The sequence below is a fragment of the Medicago truncatula genome, chromosome 4, assembly GCF_003473485.1.
Source record: "Medicago truncatula cultivar Jemalong A17 chromosome 4, MtrunA17r5.0-ANR, whole genome shotgun sequence".
Lineage (NCBI taxonomy): Eukaryota > Viridiplantae > Streptophyta > Magnoliopsida > Fabales > Fabaceae > Medicago > Medicago truncatula.
Genome location: NC_053045.1, coordinates 41,764,767 through 41,781,587, shown reverse-complemented (window position 1 = coordinate 41,781,587; position 16,821 = coordinate 41,764,767). Strand labels below are relative to the sequence as shown.

Sequence of the window (16,821 nt, the reverse complement as noted above, 5' to 3'; positions counted from 1 at the left end):
AAGAGATATGTTTCAGTTGTTGAAAGCCTATAGGGCATGCAAGTGATTATCTCTTCATAATTAACTCAATTATTAGATGATGATGATATAATCTAGTCCCATTTTCCTCGAGACATACGACTTTCAATATTTAATTAAAAGACAATTGTCACTTTATAGCCTCCACTAGGTTGGCGAGAAAATGCACAAAACCCTAGTTAAGTTGTTCAAAAAAATGTTGTCTATATGACTATTTTGCCAACATGTGCATTAAAGATGAACACTTTGGTATCTAGAAACTTGTTGGGTATGATTAACCAAATTAGTTCGTCGAAATAGAAACGCCCACGTGGTTGAATTCGACCGCGCACTTCATCTTTTTTTAATAAAGGAATTATAGTCTTCGTTGTAGGTATAAGTTTTTCGGTCACTTTAATCCTCTCTCTATTCATATTTGGTTCAAGTTTCTGTATTTTAAATGGTCGATGTCATTTTTTCTCTTGTTATTGTTTCGTTGTGTTTTAAGGGAAATTTGATGCAATTGAAGTAAAGACGCGACTATCAGTCAATCACCATCATTTCGTGCTACCACCATTCTTCTTCATCTTTGGGCGAGTCTTTCATTTGTTTGGGCAGAGATCTCATGGCGAGTTGTACGAATTTGATGTTTATCTCCACAATCTATGATGGGTCGGAAATAACATTTGAAGGCGGCAGTCTAAAAATCAAAGTTGGTCCAATCTATAACTAGATTAGAGAGTTTTGTAGAGGACGAGAGAAGTTCGGATTTTAAAGTGACAATAATGGTTATTTCTAATAGACAAATTATTATTTTTAGAGGTTTATAAACAAATTAATAATCAGATTTAAATTTATATTTTCTCCTTCACCATCTTAGTCTTTTAACTCCTCCAACTCCTTCAACAATTTGCTCAAACCATTTAAACTACACAACCCCCAATATTAATCCACAAATCATCCCATTATTGTCACTTTAAAAAATACATATTTTTCCCCATTTTGGAGTCTATTTTGATGTATATATGCATGTAGTTTTCCCAAATTCCAAAATTAATAGTTAGTTTTAATATTTAACTATTAATTGTTTGTTTTTAAGAAAAAAATAATATAAATTTTTAAGTTTGGGGGGCATTTTGCACATAAGTGCAAAATTTCAGGGGGGTATTTGCAAAACGTCATGTTCACTAACAGAAAAATTTGACGGAGGGGGTAAATTGACTAACGTTGTGAAATTTCAGGGGGGTAATTAAAGTTTTGTTAATTTCAAGGGGGTAATTGATGAAACTTACAATTTCAGGGGGGAAATTGACTATTTACTCCTTAAAAAATTCTCTAATGATGTTCAAATTGTTTCTTTTTCCATCCTCCACAATTTTTCTTTTCTCACCCTCCACACTTCTTAGTGGCTTGTGATTAGTTTGGTTTTTAAAATCCGGATGTGTAAATGATGGATTTGCACCTTTTTTACATGTGAGTGATTTAAAATCCAGACAAAACAAAGATATCTGAGAAGTGGAGGAAGGGGTGGAAAGAGAAATTCACAAAGTTTGCTTGAAAGTGCATGGTACAATCTTGTTGAGATTCATAAGATCTATTCACGTACTATAACTAGAGTGCGTAGTCCAAAAGTTTGTTTGGGAGGAAATTTTTGGAGAGTGTTAGAAGAGAGAATTTTGGAGGGTTAAATTTATATTTTAATAAATATTTAAGATTAAAAAAAAAAAAAAAAAGAATGCCACGATATATAATCATATGATAATTAGCGAATCAATCATCACACTTCATTCTTTTTTAGATACTTCTATAATTTTCTTGAATCAAAAAAGAAAAACAAGTTCTCTTCTCTCCTCCAAAATTTCATCTCCCAAACACAACCTAAATTCTTTGATTTTTTTTGTAAAGGATCTAAAATTGTAATTAAAAAAATGTAGAAAGTTGTACATTTATATGCTCTCTTTTTTGAAAACTTATCCTTCCACCCACTACATTCTCAAAAGAGAAATGATATTTGTACAACTATTTTCTAACAACTTTTTGACAACTTTCTCTCTCATACTCACATTATGTTTTTATTCTCTCTTTTCCTTTTTCTCTCTCTATTATTTTTACCAATCAAAAGAGAGAAAAATAAAGTTGTCATAAAGGTTGTACAAATATCACTACTCTTCTCAAAAGCCTCTTAAATTTTCAATTTTATCCCTTTTTGGATTACAAATCTGAAAGGTTATGAGAAGTTTAACATGACATACTAGATTTTAGAATGTGACTTTTAACACCTTTGGATTTACCAAATTCATAAATTTAATATGCAATTTTCAAAAATATTTACACCTTTAGATTTGGACATTTTAATGTAAAAATTCATGAAAATTGTTGTTTAAACCAAATGATTTGCTATTACACACACATGAATATGACAAAAATACTTCAATGATAATTAACTACCATTTACTCTAAAAGTGAAAATTAAACAGTGAATTATAGTTGATTACAGTTGGGAGTATTGAATGTCATTTTCATGTTTTTTAGCAAGTTTATATGTGGGAAAAGCAATTTTCATATGTTTTTACCTTTGAATTGAGCTAATTTGGAGGTGTAAAAAAAATGAAGTTAGCCACAGTTGACAGGGTGCGGTTGGTGCATAAGAAAATTCTTATGCACCATAAACCGATTTATGCAGGGTGCATAAGGATTTCCTTATGCACCATAACCGCGCCTTAGTTGATAGATCCAAAATATTTAATAAGCGGAGTCAAATTTATATTATAATTTTTTCTTATAAAATTATATTAACGTGTAAGCGTGCAAAAAATTATATGAGTTATGTTTATAATTGCTCTAAAATGTTGATTTTAGTAAAATATTTTTCCATTTCTAGCGGTGTAAAAAATATAACCATTAGTAATTTTTTTCAACCAACAACGTCAGTCATGAGCCTTTTTCAACAAATATAAGAATAGTTTAGAATATAACAGTAGTTATATGATCTTGATATAATAATTACAACAACTTTTTATAAAAAAAAAAAAAAAAAAAAAAAAAAAAAAAAAAAATCAGTACTTTTGATTTCTTAACTAGTGCTTTTAGAACACTCATTAAGATTTAAGAACCTTCTTAGTTTTGTAATTTTTTGTAATGTTATGAATGAACTATGTGAAAACAATAATACTATAGAAGTGGGGTCAAACTGCATAAATATATAATTTTGGGTAAAACACATTAAACAAGCGGAGGCAAGTGGGGTCAGCTAACCTCGTGGTCCCCACATTGAATCCGTCCCTCGCTAGGCATGAGTTGACAAAAAAGTATGAACTAAAAACAGCGATGAAAAACTTTTGAGGGACTAAAAGTCTAACAGTGATGCATAAACTTTTGAGGGGGATTAAAATGAAAAGTTTTTATATTTATAAAGATAAAAAAAAAAATGTTTAACCCTATAATATAACATGAGAGAGCTAAATTCTTCAATTTGCAACAAAAACATCAAGCCAAAAATTTAAAAAGTAGAATATTAGAGTTGGCTACAACAATAAAAAAGAACTCATAAGCACATATAATACTATATTACCATACTAATATATAAGCGAAAACCAAAATTTTCATTCACAATAAATAATGGCCAAAAATGAAGTATCATGAGTACTCGATACAATACTTCACCTTTTTACAAGGGAAAATGATATTTTGACAACCTTTAAGTTGTCCTACAACAACGTATTAACATACTATACATGTACTTTTTAATTTTTTTCTAATAATTATTTCATCGCCTGGATTTGTGTGCAGTGCAAGATTTTGGAAGGCAGCATACGGTGTTATATCGGACAACTCATTTGAGTTGTTCATATATCATAACTCTTTTACAAGTACCTTGTTTGAGAGTTGAGAGCGCACAAAAAATAATATTATTTAATTATTTTAAAAATATACATTATTTATTTATTTATTAGGGAAAATATACATTATTTATTATTTTTCTATTTCTACCTTTTTTTAAGTCATTATTAGATTAATATTTACTCCACCTCCAATTCCATATACATTAGCTCAAATCGGTTGAACTACCCATCTCGGAAGTGTGTGTTTAAATTATGTGCTTAAATGATTGTGACTGTTGAGACTATCTCGATCTATCTATATTAAACTTGGTACACTAAGATACCAAAGTAGCAAAATACAAGACTTGGAAAATTTCTTTTTCCACCCTTCTGACTTCTCCCACGACATAAAACATTTTGAATTATAAAATTTGAACAGCGTAAAAACACGTGAAAAACATCCTCAAACACCCTACAACATTTCATAATTCGAACCAGGTGAGAAGGGTGGGAAAAGAAACCCTCGGAGACATGGGCTAAGCCGGACTCCATGGTCCAATGGATAGGGTGCAGGTCCATGAACCAGGGTTTTTTTTTTTTTGAATAAAATGAGTTTTTATGCTTTGTTTTTAGCAATGTTTTTAAACGCGGACCGGTGATCGACCCGTTCAAGGCACTGGTCGGACCGCATGACTATTAACCCGGTCTATATAAAAATATTTATGACCAAAAATTACATTATGAATGAAATTTTGTTAAAAAAAAAAATCATGTCATTTTTTTTCTATTTAAAGTTCGTACATTAAAAAAAAGTATATTTACAGCTGCAAGTTTGTAAGTTAATTTCTTAATTGCATCACAATTCAAGCTAATTCCAATCCAAATTCAAATTAGTTCATACATTAAACAATAGTACTGCATCAAAAAACTTCACAAATAAGTTCTAATTCATATTCCATCTTTAAAACATAGCATGTTCTAAACATTGTTGGAAATCAAAATATAACAGACTTACAAACCCAAGTAAGTTACATGGTCAACAAAAAACAGAAACTCAAATAAGTTATAACAATTCACTAATCAATAAACTATTTATGTCCATGGAGTCAAATTGTCATAGTCTTAAAATCCATATTCATCATCTTCATCGGTTGAGATGGGAGAGGAGAACGGCGGTCGAACCACTGACCCGGCCGGGTCACATCGGGTTAATTGCATATCCGATCCTGTAGCCTGTCCGAACAGCTGCATCTTCCAGTTTGCGAGCCGAGCGGTCCGACCAACCAGGTCGGTCCGGGTTTTAAAACATTGGTTTTTAGATTCTTGGTTTGATGCGTAGTGGAGTCTTTTTTTATTTTACACACATTGCTTATACTTTACTCAATGCTTCCACATGTTGAAGTCTTGAAAATATAATAATTTTTTGTCGTTGAACATAAAATATTATTGTAAATAAATTACAGCCTATGTTTGTCCAAAGTTTAAGTATAAGATTTCACTTTCTTAAATTTAAAATAATGATAACGTGTTTCAGTTTGTTATAAGTTAATGACTACTTGTAATTAATTAAGAAGGTACCTTACTAATATGCATTGACTTGTAATTCAAGAAGACTGTATATCCTCGCCAGCTTAACGGTTGCCAAGTAATCATTGAAAATTTGAAATGAGTTCACATTACATCATTGCAAACGACAAATTATTCTGTATTCAACTTGTAATCTCGAACAGATACTCTTAGAAATTGCGAGGTCATTGCAATATAGTCTTCTCTTCCTATCTTTTGCAGTCGGATTAAGATGACCTGTAACTTGATTATATGGTCCTAAGGAGCTAATTGATAGAAAAATTATATGCTTAAGTCATGAGAATGATTTTTCTGGTGAAGTCAACATTGTAGCATCAAAAGTGTAGTGAGTAGCACCTCACTATTTATACGGTGGCATCAAAAGTTCAGTCTCCATAGTATCATCAATTTATCAGATTAACAAGATTGCACTTAATCTAATTTTATCCTACCTTGTTTTAAGTGTAACACCCCAGAAAGTGTAACACTTAAGACTATCGCATAATATCATCAACTATGTTTGCATGTTAAAGATGTCAACGATAAAATAGTTCATGTAAGTCCAAGATGTTGCAAACATTACTAGATGAATTACTATTGATCATTAATCAGCAATCAACAATTTAAAAATGAATCGAACATTAAGATCAAAATTAACTTTTTCAAAAAAGTCAGTTTCCTGACTGCATCGTAGAAGCTCCCTTGATGATATTAGTTATATAAATATATAACTTCCTTGTATCAGTGATCATGACAATGAAAGATGCATTTACCATTTATTTATGCTAATATATTCAAACACTTATTACTACTTTGATATATATATATATATGAATATATACTTTACCTTGCAACTACTGATTATTATATAAATTAATAAGGTCAACAAGATTTATATAAACTAATGAGACAGAAAATGGTTTTTCCTAGTAGTTACAAATCATATTAATGTGGAACACTCTTATATAAGTTCCTCCAATTTATATGTATACATTGTAAGATAATAAAGAAAAGTTTGTGTTGGTTAAATGAATTCCACCAACAACATTATGTATCCTGCCGTAAGTGAAACAGATCATAGTAGTCATGGCCATGGCCATCCCCCTCAAGGTCAAGGCTATGTCCTACAAATGCCAAGTTATGGCATGCCAGTGCAACAACCTTATGCTCCTCCATATATCAGCACCAGTTCAAGGGGCATCCCAAGAACACATCACTGGTCAACTGGTCTTTGCCGTTGTCTTGATGATCCAGGAATCTGTAAGAATCATGTAGTAGATTCATTCACCTTTCTTTAAACACAAATATATTATGGTTAATTACTTTTTTTCCTTTTCTAATTGAATAGGTTTGGTCACTTGCTTCTGCCCTTGTGTTACTTTTGGATTGATAGCAGAGATAGTGGATAAAGGCAATTCAAGTAAGTAAGCTTTTCTATAAAATTTAGGCAAAATTAATTGTGTTCTCTTAACTTAATTTTAAGTAGTATTTTAGTTTTTTTATCTTTTTTTCATGTCATTTTGGCCGATTTGCATATCAATTTTCAAACTTAAAATCTATAGTTTTATTTCCCTGTGACTTGTCGGTCTTCAAATTTATGATTCTTTATCCATGTTTGCATATGAACATGAGATTTTAAACTTGAAAATTCATATGCAAACGTACTAAAAGGTCCAAAATTACGTGAGAAAAAACTAAAAGACCAAAACATTAAAGTTAAGGACCACAGGTTTAATTTTGCATAAAATTTAAACAAATCAGTACTTATATATCTATAATCATTATTATTTATCATGTTTTGGTATATGCAGCTTGCACCTGTGATGGAACAATTTATGGGGCGCTACTGGCTGTGACTGGACTTGCATGTTTATATTCATGTTATTATCGGTCCAAACTGAGGGCACAATATGACTTGCCAGAGGCACCTTGTATGGATTGCTTAGTTCATTTTTGTTGTGAAACTTGTGCTCTTTGTCAGGAATATAGAGAGCTCAAAAACCGTGGATATGACTTGAGCATAGGTACCTAATTCTTTCTTCAAATACTTCAATATACTAAATTAGATTTGGATCTCTTAAGCAACGTCTCGAGTTTGAGATGAGAAAACATGGTTGGGATGAGAGACTTCATGTTGAGTACAAGTGTAAGTTGGTCAAGTCTCACATCGCATGTCAATGGATAAAATGTTGGATATATATAAGAGAGGTGACCCGTATACCTAATACATTAAGGTTTTGGGTGGAGATATGGTGTCTCCCTCTCTTGTGGCCTTGGAACATTTTGCCCTGTTGTTGTTCCCGACTTACCCAGACTCCCCAACAAGTGGTATCAGATCCCTAGTTCAACTTGGTAGGGGAGCAAGAGCTGGATCCTGTTTTGGATCCTATTATAGGACGTTAAAAACACTTGAGGGAGAGATCATTGGATTCAAGTGTGGATGGTTATTTCTCATACCATTTATTAATGAATAAAATGTAACGTTTTAAGATTTTGGGCTGAAGAGAGACGTCTCCCTCTCTTATGCTCCAGAGTCCAACAAATTGAAAAATAAATTGAGAGAAAGATTAATTATGCTTAGAATTGATTCAATTAGAAAAGTCTATTATAATACAGCGATCCTTACTAGGATAAAAATCTTAAGTAACTTGCACTTAATCCTAACCAGCTTGAAACTACCTTTAACAAACTTCAACTAAGATTTAACAGATCTCTAACTACATTTAACAGAGACCCGGCTAAAAGTGGTCAGTGAGGTTACTCAAGAATCTCTGCTTTCTTAATTTTTGTCTAGTTTTCGAGTTGGATTTCTAACTTATATTTTTAGGTATTGAAGGTTAAAAGTTTTTGTGAATTTGTGTGATATCATATGGTTTAGTGTTTTTGCTTGACCCTTGACTTGTTTTTGATAACTAATTGAGTCTGAAATATAGGTTGGGATGCCAACGTGGAAAGACAGAGGCCAGGAGTTGCAGTGGCACCACCAATGATTTCACCTATGACAAGATAAAAAAAAGAAAAAAATGAAACCTCTTTAGGAGCTCTTTTCACAAGCCACGGAAATTGTTGATCTTGTTTCAACTTCTTGGTTTGTATATATTCTGTTTGATGCTTGAAAATGTTTGTCTGATATGATCACCAGTATATTAAGCTTTGTCACTTAATTAGAGACCTACTTCAGTTCCAATTTACAGTACTTCATATTTTTGTCTTAAATCAGCCTATAATCCAACAAGTTAAGTTGCTTTTCGTAGATGATATTTCTTTGGTATCTATGCAATTAATTAGTACATTTTGTGGGATATGGATTTGGTGCTGTAAAGTACAACACAGTTTTTATTTCAGCTATTGGATGGTTTGATAAAATTACAATGGTCACAAATCAAAACTATGTGAAACTGTGTGGCAGCATATCCTGGTCCCATTTTGAATTTTTTTCTGCCCCTATTACCAAAAAAATTGATATGTCTGCCCCTAGTTTAAAATTATTGATAGAAATGCCCCTGTTCTTCATTTTAGTTGGCGAACATAACATTTTTTTTGAACATTCTGCCTGTTCTTCAAATAAAATGGCGAGCATGTTTTTTTTTTTTAAGTTTTCTTTCCTGTTCTTCGATTGAAATGGCGAGCAAGCATAGGTGGCCAAGGCCCAACCAGCCCAAAAATAATAATTTTTTTATAGGAAAAATTAGTAAAATATTCTTGACTTTTAAATAAAATTACTTTATGATTCACCTTATTCTCCGTCTCAATATACATTACCATCACATTTTCAAGTCAATCGAAATGCATAGAATATTATTTTGAATTTTTAAAATATGTAATCTAATTTTGTGATGGTCACCATTGTGTGTAATGCTTATGAACATATAATTTTCTTAATATATATTATAGTTTATTTGGCCAGTCCATCCAAACATTTTTGTCTAGATCCAACCGGAGAGGAGTTCAAGAATTCTTATAAGGCTAAGTGACCAAGAAATTGCAATTGGTCATAACCAGCCAAAACTTGACACCTCACATACATAAAGTAAATAAATAAAGAGAATTGTTGTTGACACATATGCATTGGTTGAGAAACATGAGTAATTTACCCAAATGTCACTCGGCAGTTAACTGCCGAATTATGGAACTGAAGTTAACTACCGAGGAAACCTCAAACCTAATTTTTTTTTTTTTTTTACAAAACCATAAATTTTCATTAATAATATTTATTGATTTTGAATGTTTCAATCATTATTTTGTACGTTTCAAACATTATCTGTCTCAATATGCATTACCGGTAAATAGTTATAACAAAAGAGAGGATATGTATAAGAATCGTTGGTCTACCAAAAAAACAGAAAAACGGTAATAAAAAAAAATAAAACTACCGGCAAAGAGAGAAGGTGCAATGATGGCCATGCGGGAACGATGACGAGGGTGGCGGTGAAAAAAGCAGCAACTTCGTTGTTGATGACGATGACGTTTACAGAGAAGGTGGAACAATGGCCATGCCGAAACGACGATGAGGGTGGTGGTGAAATCAAATGGTGATTCACTTTCACTGCTGGAAGCTCGTGGGAAATTAAAGGAGATTGAACGAGGAAGCTCCAAAAGACAACTACAAGGAAGCTCAAAACAAATCAAGAAATTTTAAAGTTCAAGACAACTTCTTTTGGCCTTGAAGAAGGCTAACGTAACCAATGGTAGTTAGTAGATCCCTCCATTAAAAAAGAAGTGATTTAGCATATCTCTAACTAAATGAAACATATGTCATTACTTTATATATATTGATCATCTAAAAGGATCACATGAACCAATTCCTTGTAGTAAGAAAATTTTATGGCTTAAAATACACTTGTTAAATTAAAAATTGTAGTCAGGAAGGACTAAATCAAAATAAGCAGAAGCACTAAACCAAACTAAGTTCCCTTTAAATACACTTCCAAAGTTCCAATACAACCACCACTAGGACTAAGAAGAAACGAAAATCTCACCAAAGGAGGGACACTGGACCATAAACAAAACCATCACAAATTGTCAATAAACTCTCAAATTTAGAGACCGAAACAGGAAGTTACAAGGGATAAAAAACATAAATAAAAATATTGCAACAAAAATAAGGAAAACTACGTAGCACAGTCCGCACAAACTAGAACATGGATGGTTTTTCTTCACAAGCATGGCTAGAAGTAGAACACGGTAGTGACATGTTTGAAATAGTCAGTAACATGTTCAATCTAGCCAAAAAGAACAATGTTCATATCATACACCTTCATTGTCATATGAATGGAAGTATTGACAATTGAGAAATCAGAAATGCATTATTGAAGTATAAGTGCTTTCCTTCAAAAAAAAAAGTATAAGTGCTAAAGACCCATATGCAAGTGGGTCCTACAGTAATCTTAAACAGATTCTGTTAGAAATTGTATGGTAAACGCAATGATATTAATTACATGCGAAATGGGAAATGCAGATAAGTGTCTCTGAGACACTTTTTAAGAATTATAAGTTGTAAGTATTTTTGAAAATGTGTACATTCAATGTATTTGATCGAAATGTTTGATTTTTTTAGAAAATAATTATTTAGTTTAGAATGCTTAAAGAGTGTCGGTATCGTTATATATATATATATATATATATATATATATATATATGGGTTTGCTAGGATACACCCACTAATTTTTATGTGGGAGTGTTTTAGCAAAAATATAACTAAAAAGTTGTTAAATACTCCCTCCGTTTCTAAATATAAGCAAATTTTACTTTTTCAATTAATGATGTATCTGGTTCATAATATGGACCACATAGATCATTATTAATTCAATTAACCTAAAAAATAAGTGGATGTATGTTAGCAACTCCTACAGGCATTTGCTATAATACACCCACTTAATTTTTAGAAAGTGTGTTTTAGCAAGTTATAACTAAAAAGTAGTTAAATGCACCTTAAGGTATAGCTTGTTAAAACACTCCCACATAAAAACTAGTGGATGTGTTCTAGCAAATCCCATATAAAAACTTCTTGGCAATGAAAGATGCAATTTGCCATTCATTTATGTTGATATTCCACCACTTATTACTTTGAAATGTATCATGTATGCCTTTCCTTGCAACTACTGACCATTCTATAAACCAATCAGACAGAAAATGGTTTTTTCCTAGTAGTTTACAAAATTACATTAGTGTGGAAATACTCTCTTATATAAGTTCCTCCCATTTATATGCATAGACACTAAGATAATAAAGAAAATTGTGTGTTGGTTAAAGGACTAATTCCACCAATAACATTATGCAGTATCCTTCCGTAAATGAAACAGATCATAGTCATAACTACCCCCCTCAAAGCTATGTCATACAAATGCCAAGTTATGGCATGCCAGTGCAACAACCTTATGCTCCTCCTCATCCTCAATATATCAGCACCAGTTCAAGGGGTGATCACCCCAAGGACACACCAATGGTCAACTCGTCTTTGCCGTTGTCTTGATGATCCTGGAATCTGTAAGGATCGTGTAGTAGATTCATTCACTTTCTTTAAAACACATATATATTATGGTTAATTACTTTTTTTTCCTTCTAATTGACAAGGTTTGGTCACTTGCTTCTGCCCTTGTGTTACTTTTGGAATGATAGCAGAGATAGTAGACAAAGGCAATTCAAGTAAGTAAGCTTTTATATAAAATTTAGGAAAAATTAATCTTGTGGTCCCTTAACTTAATTTGGTATATGCAGCTTGCACATGTGATGGAACAATTTATGGGGCGCTACTGGCTGTGACTGGACTTGCATGTTTATATTCATGTTATTATCGGTCCAAACTGAGGGCACAATATGACTTGCCAGAGGCACCTTGTATGGATTGCTTAGTTCATTTTTGTTGTGAAACTTGTGCTCTTTGTCAGGAATATAGAGAACTCAAAAACCGTGGATATGACTTGAGCATAGGCACCTAATTCTTTTTTGTCTAATTTTCAAGTTGGGTTTTTAACTTAAATTTTTTATATACTGAAAGGTTAGATTTTTAGTGAATTTGTCTGATGTCCTATTGTTTTGTTGACTTGTTTTTGACAATTAACTGCATATAGGGTGGGAAGCCAACACAGAAAGACAAAGACAAGGAATTTCAGTGGCACCACCTATAATGCCACCAATGACAAGATAAAAAATGAAACCTCTTTTGGAGCTCTTTCACTATTGATGTTATTTCAACTACTTGTTTTGTATATTCTATTTGAAGCTTGAAAATACTAAAGAATGAAAATATTTGTCTGATATCAGCAGAATATCAAGCTCTATCAGTTAATTAGAGATCTACTTGAGTTCCAATTTACCTCATATTTTTGTCGTATAGTATCAGCCTGTGATTCCAAAAGTTTCTTTGGTATTAAAGGTCAAAGCCTTGGACATATTTAAGGACAAAAATAATAAGTTGAAATGCTTTTCAATTTTTATAGATGAATATTACCTCCTACTTTATACTTCATCCATTCCTTTTTAAGTATCGATATTAGTAAAGTATATTTTTGCACCTTTATTTTCTAATATACCCTTATTTTAATCCACCAATATATTTTTAATTTTTTGCACACACTTTCTCTTTACTATGTTATTTTTATATCGTAACAAACAATTGTTAGTTATTATCTTTTTCTCCAACAAACAAAATTTTATTACCTCTGTTCCTTTTTAATTGTCACTTTTTAACATTTTACACAAATCAAAACAATCAATAAATGTTACTACTTTTGATGCAATTGTTTTTATATTGACTATAATGGCCTTATTAATTTAATATTTCATTTCATATATTTCTCTCTCCGCAATAAATATCTAGGGGTAATATTGGTAAAACAACATTTACTATTGCATTAAACTTTGAATGTGACAGTTAAATAAGAACAAAAATTTTCTCCAAAAGTGACAATTAAAAAGGAACGGAGAGAGTATTTTTTTGCACACTCAGTCTCTCATAATAAATAATTGTCAATTTTAAGATAACAAGAAGCAAACTTTGCCTTGTCAAAAAAAAAAAGAAGCAAACTTTGATTTAAAAAAAAAAAACAATTTTCAATTTTTCAAATATATAACATTAATTAATTTTATTGAAAAATGTAAGAGTAATTAACAAAGGAATATATCCTTTTATATAATTAATTAATAATTAATGTGTGTGGCGGGGTGCAGGAACAACGAATCGGTTCTACATTTGTTTATTCACTGTCATATTTTTGGTGCTTTATGGCAATATGTTAGGAATTGGCTTGGTATCTCTGGAGCTGATCCCTATAATATACATCCTCATTTTATTCAGTTTATTAACGCTACAGGCACTTCGAGGTCCAGACATTCTTTTATGCAACTTTTGTGGTTGTTGTGTGTGTGGATATTATGGAGCGAAAGAAACAACAAATTATTCAATAATGTTCACGCTACACTGACAGACTTGATGGATAAAGTTAAATATACAGCTTTATGATGGCTAAAAGCTAACAATGCTAGGTTTGTTTATGGTTTACAGACATGGTGGTCGAATCCTTTACGTTGTTTGGGCATCGACTGACTCATGTTACTGTTTTTGTAATCAAACATATTGTAATTTTGGAGTGACCTCTTGAATACACCTTGTGCTTTTGGGGATTCACCGCTGTTGTTAATATAGTTCCATTTTTTCTTCTTAAAAAAAAAATTAATGTGTGTGCATGACTAAAACTAAATTGTCATTTATATAAATATATTTAATATTGATTTTTCACCTTTCAAAACAAATTAGGGATATATCCGATAAAAAATATGCATCTAATAATTTGAAAATTAAGTTATATTAAGGAACAAATTTTTTTGTTGCTTAAATGTGTAATTTTGATCACCCTATTTTTAAAATTGTTAACGTTTGACACCTTTATTTTCAAAAGGTCAAATGCATCTAAAGGTTCTTTAAGTTTTTCGTTTTTTTTCAAAGTCGTCCTTTAATTTTCAAAAGTCCCAAACAAGTCCTTTAAGTTTCAAAAGTTCCAAACAAGTCATTTAAGTTTTTGAATCGTTTCAAACAAGTCCTTTTAGAGGATGATGGTGATGATTTAGATGATAGCAACAAAGAGCATTATCCACCATTTGTCATGCCTAAAAAGATGACTAATTTTAAGTGGGTGTTAGGAGCCAAATTTGGTACCAAAGATGAGTTCAAAGAAGCAATTACCAACTATGCTATCTACAATAGGACTTGTTTGAAACGATTCAAAAACTAAAAGGACTTGTTTGAGACTTTTGAAACTTAAAGACGACTTTGGGAAAAATGAAAAACTTAAATGACCTTTAGATGCATTTGACCTTTTCAAAACCAACTTTCTCATCCCCCTAGTTAGAAAGTCAACAAATTTTTTTGGTCCCCCTCCTCTTTGGATGATGTGACAAACTCATCAATGACGTGGATCCTATGTGGCACATATTTTGACACATCATTTCCACATCATTAAAATTTAAATATAATCATAAAATTAAAAAACAAATTAATATTAAAATTAAAAAAAAATTGGGAATAAAATTAGAAACCCTAAACTGTTCTTTTATTCCCAAGTTGAAGAGAAAAAAATTAACACAAGAACATATCCTTCAATTTCCTTACTGATTTATCCCATCGACTGTGGTGAACTAAGCTCACCGTGTTGAGGATTGTGGTGTTGTTTGTTTTTGGGAGATTGGACATCGCTGCGATTCTTATTATCCCATCGACTGTGGTGAACTAAGCTCACCGTGTTGAGGATTGTGGTGTTGTTTGTTTTTGGGAGATTGGACATCGCTGCGATTCTTATTACTCGAGTGCATATGACATCTCATGCTACAAGAAGACCCTTACTCTCTCGGGAAAACGCAATTGCCACACTTGTGAACCTTCTGCTAAACTGAAATTTAACAGAAAGAAGATATTGAACTGATAAACAAACCTCGTAATTCAGCATCAAATCAAACACACACACATTCATATCTTCTCCACTGCATGACTATGGATGATGAATGTGTTCTTCTATGGAAGCTATTCAATTTGGGATTTCTCTCTCTTTAATTTAGGAATAAAAGAACAGTTTAAGGTTTCTAATTTTATTCCCCAATCCTTTTTTTTAATTTTAATATTAATTTGTTATTTAATTTTATGATTATATTTAAATTTTAATGATGTGAAAATTATGTGTCAAAAGATGTGTCGCATAAACGATGTCACATAGGATCCACGTCACTAATGAGTTTGCCACATCATCCAAACAGGAGGGGGACCAAATTTTTTTGTTGACTTTCTAACTAGAAGGATGAGAAAGTTGGTTTTAAAAATAGAAGTAACAAAAGTTAACAATTTTAAAAATAGAGGATCAAAATTGCATTTAAGCTTTTTTTTTACTTTTAAATATGGCTAGAGTAGTGGACATCAGTTACAAGCATATCAAAGCCATTTTTTTTCCAAGAGAAGCAATTCAATGAGAAATGCTACATATCACGAAAAATGTTGTCACGAGATTATCACGATGTACTCTGATTAACACCTTTCTTCCACCTTTTTAATGCCAGTTGTCCATGTATTTCCATAAAGGCCAAATCTAACCGTTCAAAGGCTCAAAGCTATTCATGATGGATTCACGATGATTTCTTTCGCAATGAATAGCAACTCCCCAATTCAATATGAGGCATGACTATATATCCATCGTGTAGTGTTTTTTTTGGTTACAGAGAGGCTAACATAAGTAGAGAAACAGAAAACAGAAACAAAAGAAAAAACCAAAACAAGCAGCTATCTCCTAATAAAGACAGTGCCTATAGCATCCGCTCTAAGCAGAGGGAGGAGGTCAGCTGGCGGTGATTGGTGGACGACAAGATGAACATCTGAATTAGCACCCAACTTGGCAAAGAAATCCGCACATTGGTTCCCCTCTCTTAATGTGTGATGGAGAGTGATATTTCGAACATTAAGCAAATCCTTTATGTTCTGAATGAGGACGGCGTAGGTGTGATATCTCGGAGTGTCATTCATAATAAGATTAACTGCAAGAAGTGAATCCGAGTAGCACATGACGTCATTCATATTCGAATCAATAACCATATGCAAACCTTGGTGAATTGCGGTTAGCTCGGCTTGCAATATGTCCGTCGAATTTGGGATGAAACCAGAAAAACCTGATATGAACAAGCCTGCACTATTGCGGAGAATACCACCGTAACCGGTGCGTGAGGGAGTGCCTAAGCAGCTGCCATCCACATTAAGAATATGGTCATGGTGATTTCTGTTGTTCCATTTCACGAAACGGTCAGAATGGTTCACATTTTCCTCGCTATCAAAGGCAGACTTGATATCTGTAGCTGCTGAAACGATATTGTTGCACAACCGAAAAAGAGAAATTGTTTCATTATTAAGGCACATTAAGTTACGGTGTCTCCAAGCCCACCAAAGACCACCGAAAAAGATATC

General features: G+C 32.2%; 1 protein-coding gene and 1 pseudogene across 1 annotated transcript; both read left to right on the top strand.

The window, feature by feature from the left end:
- The first annotated feature begins 6,299 nt into the window (after positions 1 to 6,299).
- On the top strand, positions 6,300 to 8,637 carry LOC11444523 (protein PLANT CADMIUM RESISTANCE 2). Its single transcript, XM_003607945.4, has 4 exons — positions 6,300 to 6,644; positions 6,733 to 6,804; positions 7,196 to 7,408; positions 8,318 to 8,637. The coding sequence occupies exons 1-4, from the start codon at positions 6,413 to 6,415 to the stop codon at positions 8,392 to 8,394; spliced, it is 594 nt and encodes a 197-aa protein (XP_003607993.2). The 5' UTR covers positions 6,300 to 6,412; the 3' UTR covers positions 8,395 to 8,637.
- A 2,591-nt stretch (positions 8,638 to 11,228) lies between these two features.
- On the top strand, positions 11,229 to 12,717 carry LOC11444595 (cell number regulator 1-like; annotated as a pseudogene).
- The last annotated feature ends 4,104 nt before the right edge of the window (positions 12,718 to 16,821 follow it).

Bases quoted from the DNA above. Each gene is read 5' to 3' on its own strand.
- LOC11444523 (XM_003607945.4), top strand. From the start codon at position 6,413: ATGAATTCCACCAACAACATTATGTATCCTGCCGTAAGTGAAACAGAT. The intron at 6,645-6,732 runs GTAAGAATCATG...CTAATTGAATAG, and splicing joins TCTTGATGATCCAGGAATCT to GTTTGGTCACTTGCTTCTGC. The intron at 6,805-7,195 runs GTAAGTAAGCTT...TGGTATATGCAG, and splicing joins AGTGGATAAAGGCAATTCAA to CTTGCACCTGTGATGGAACA.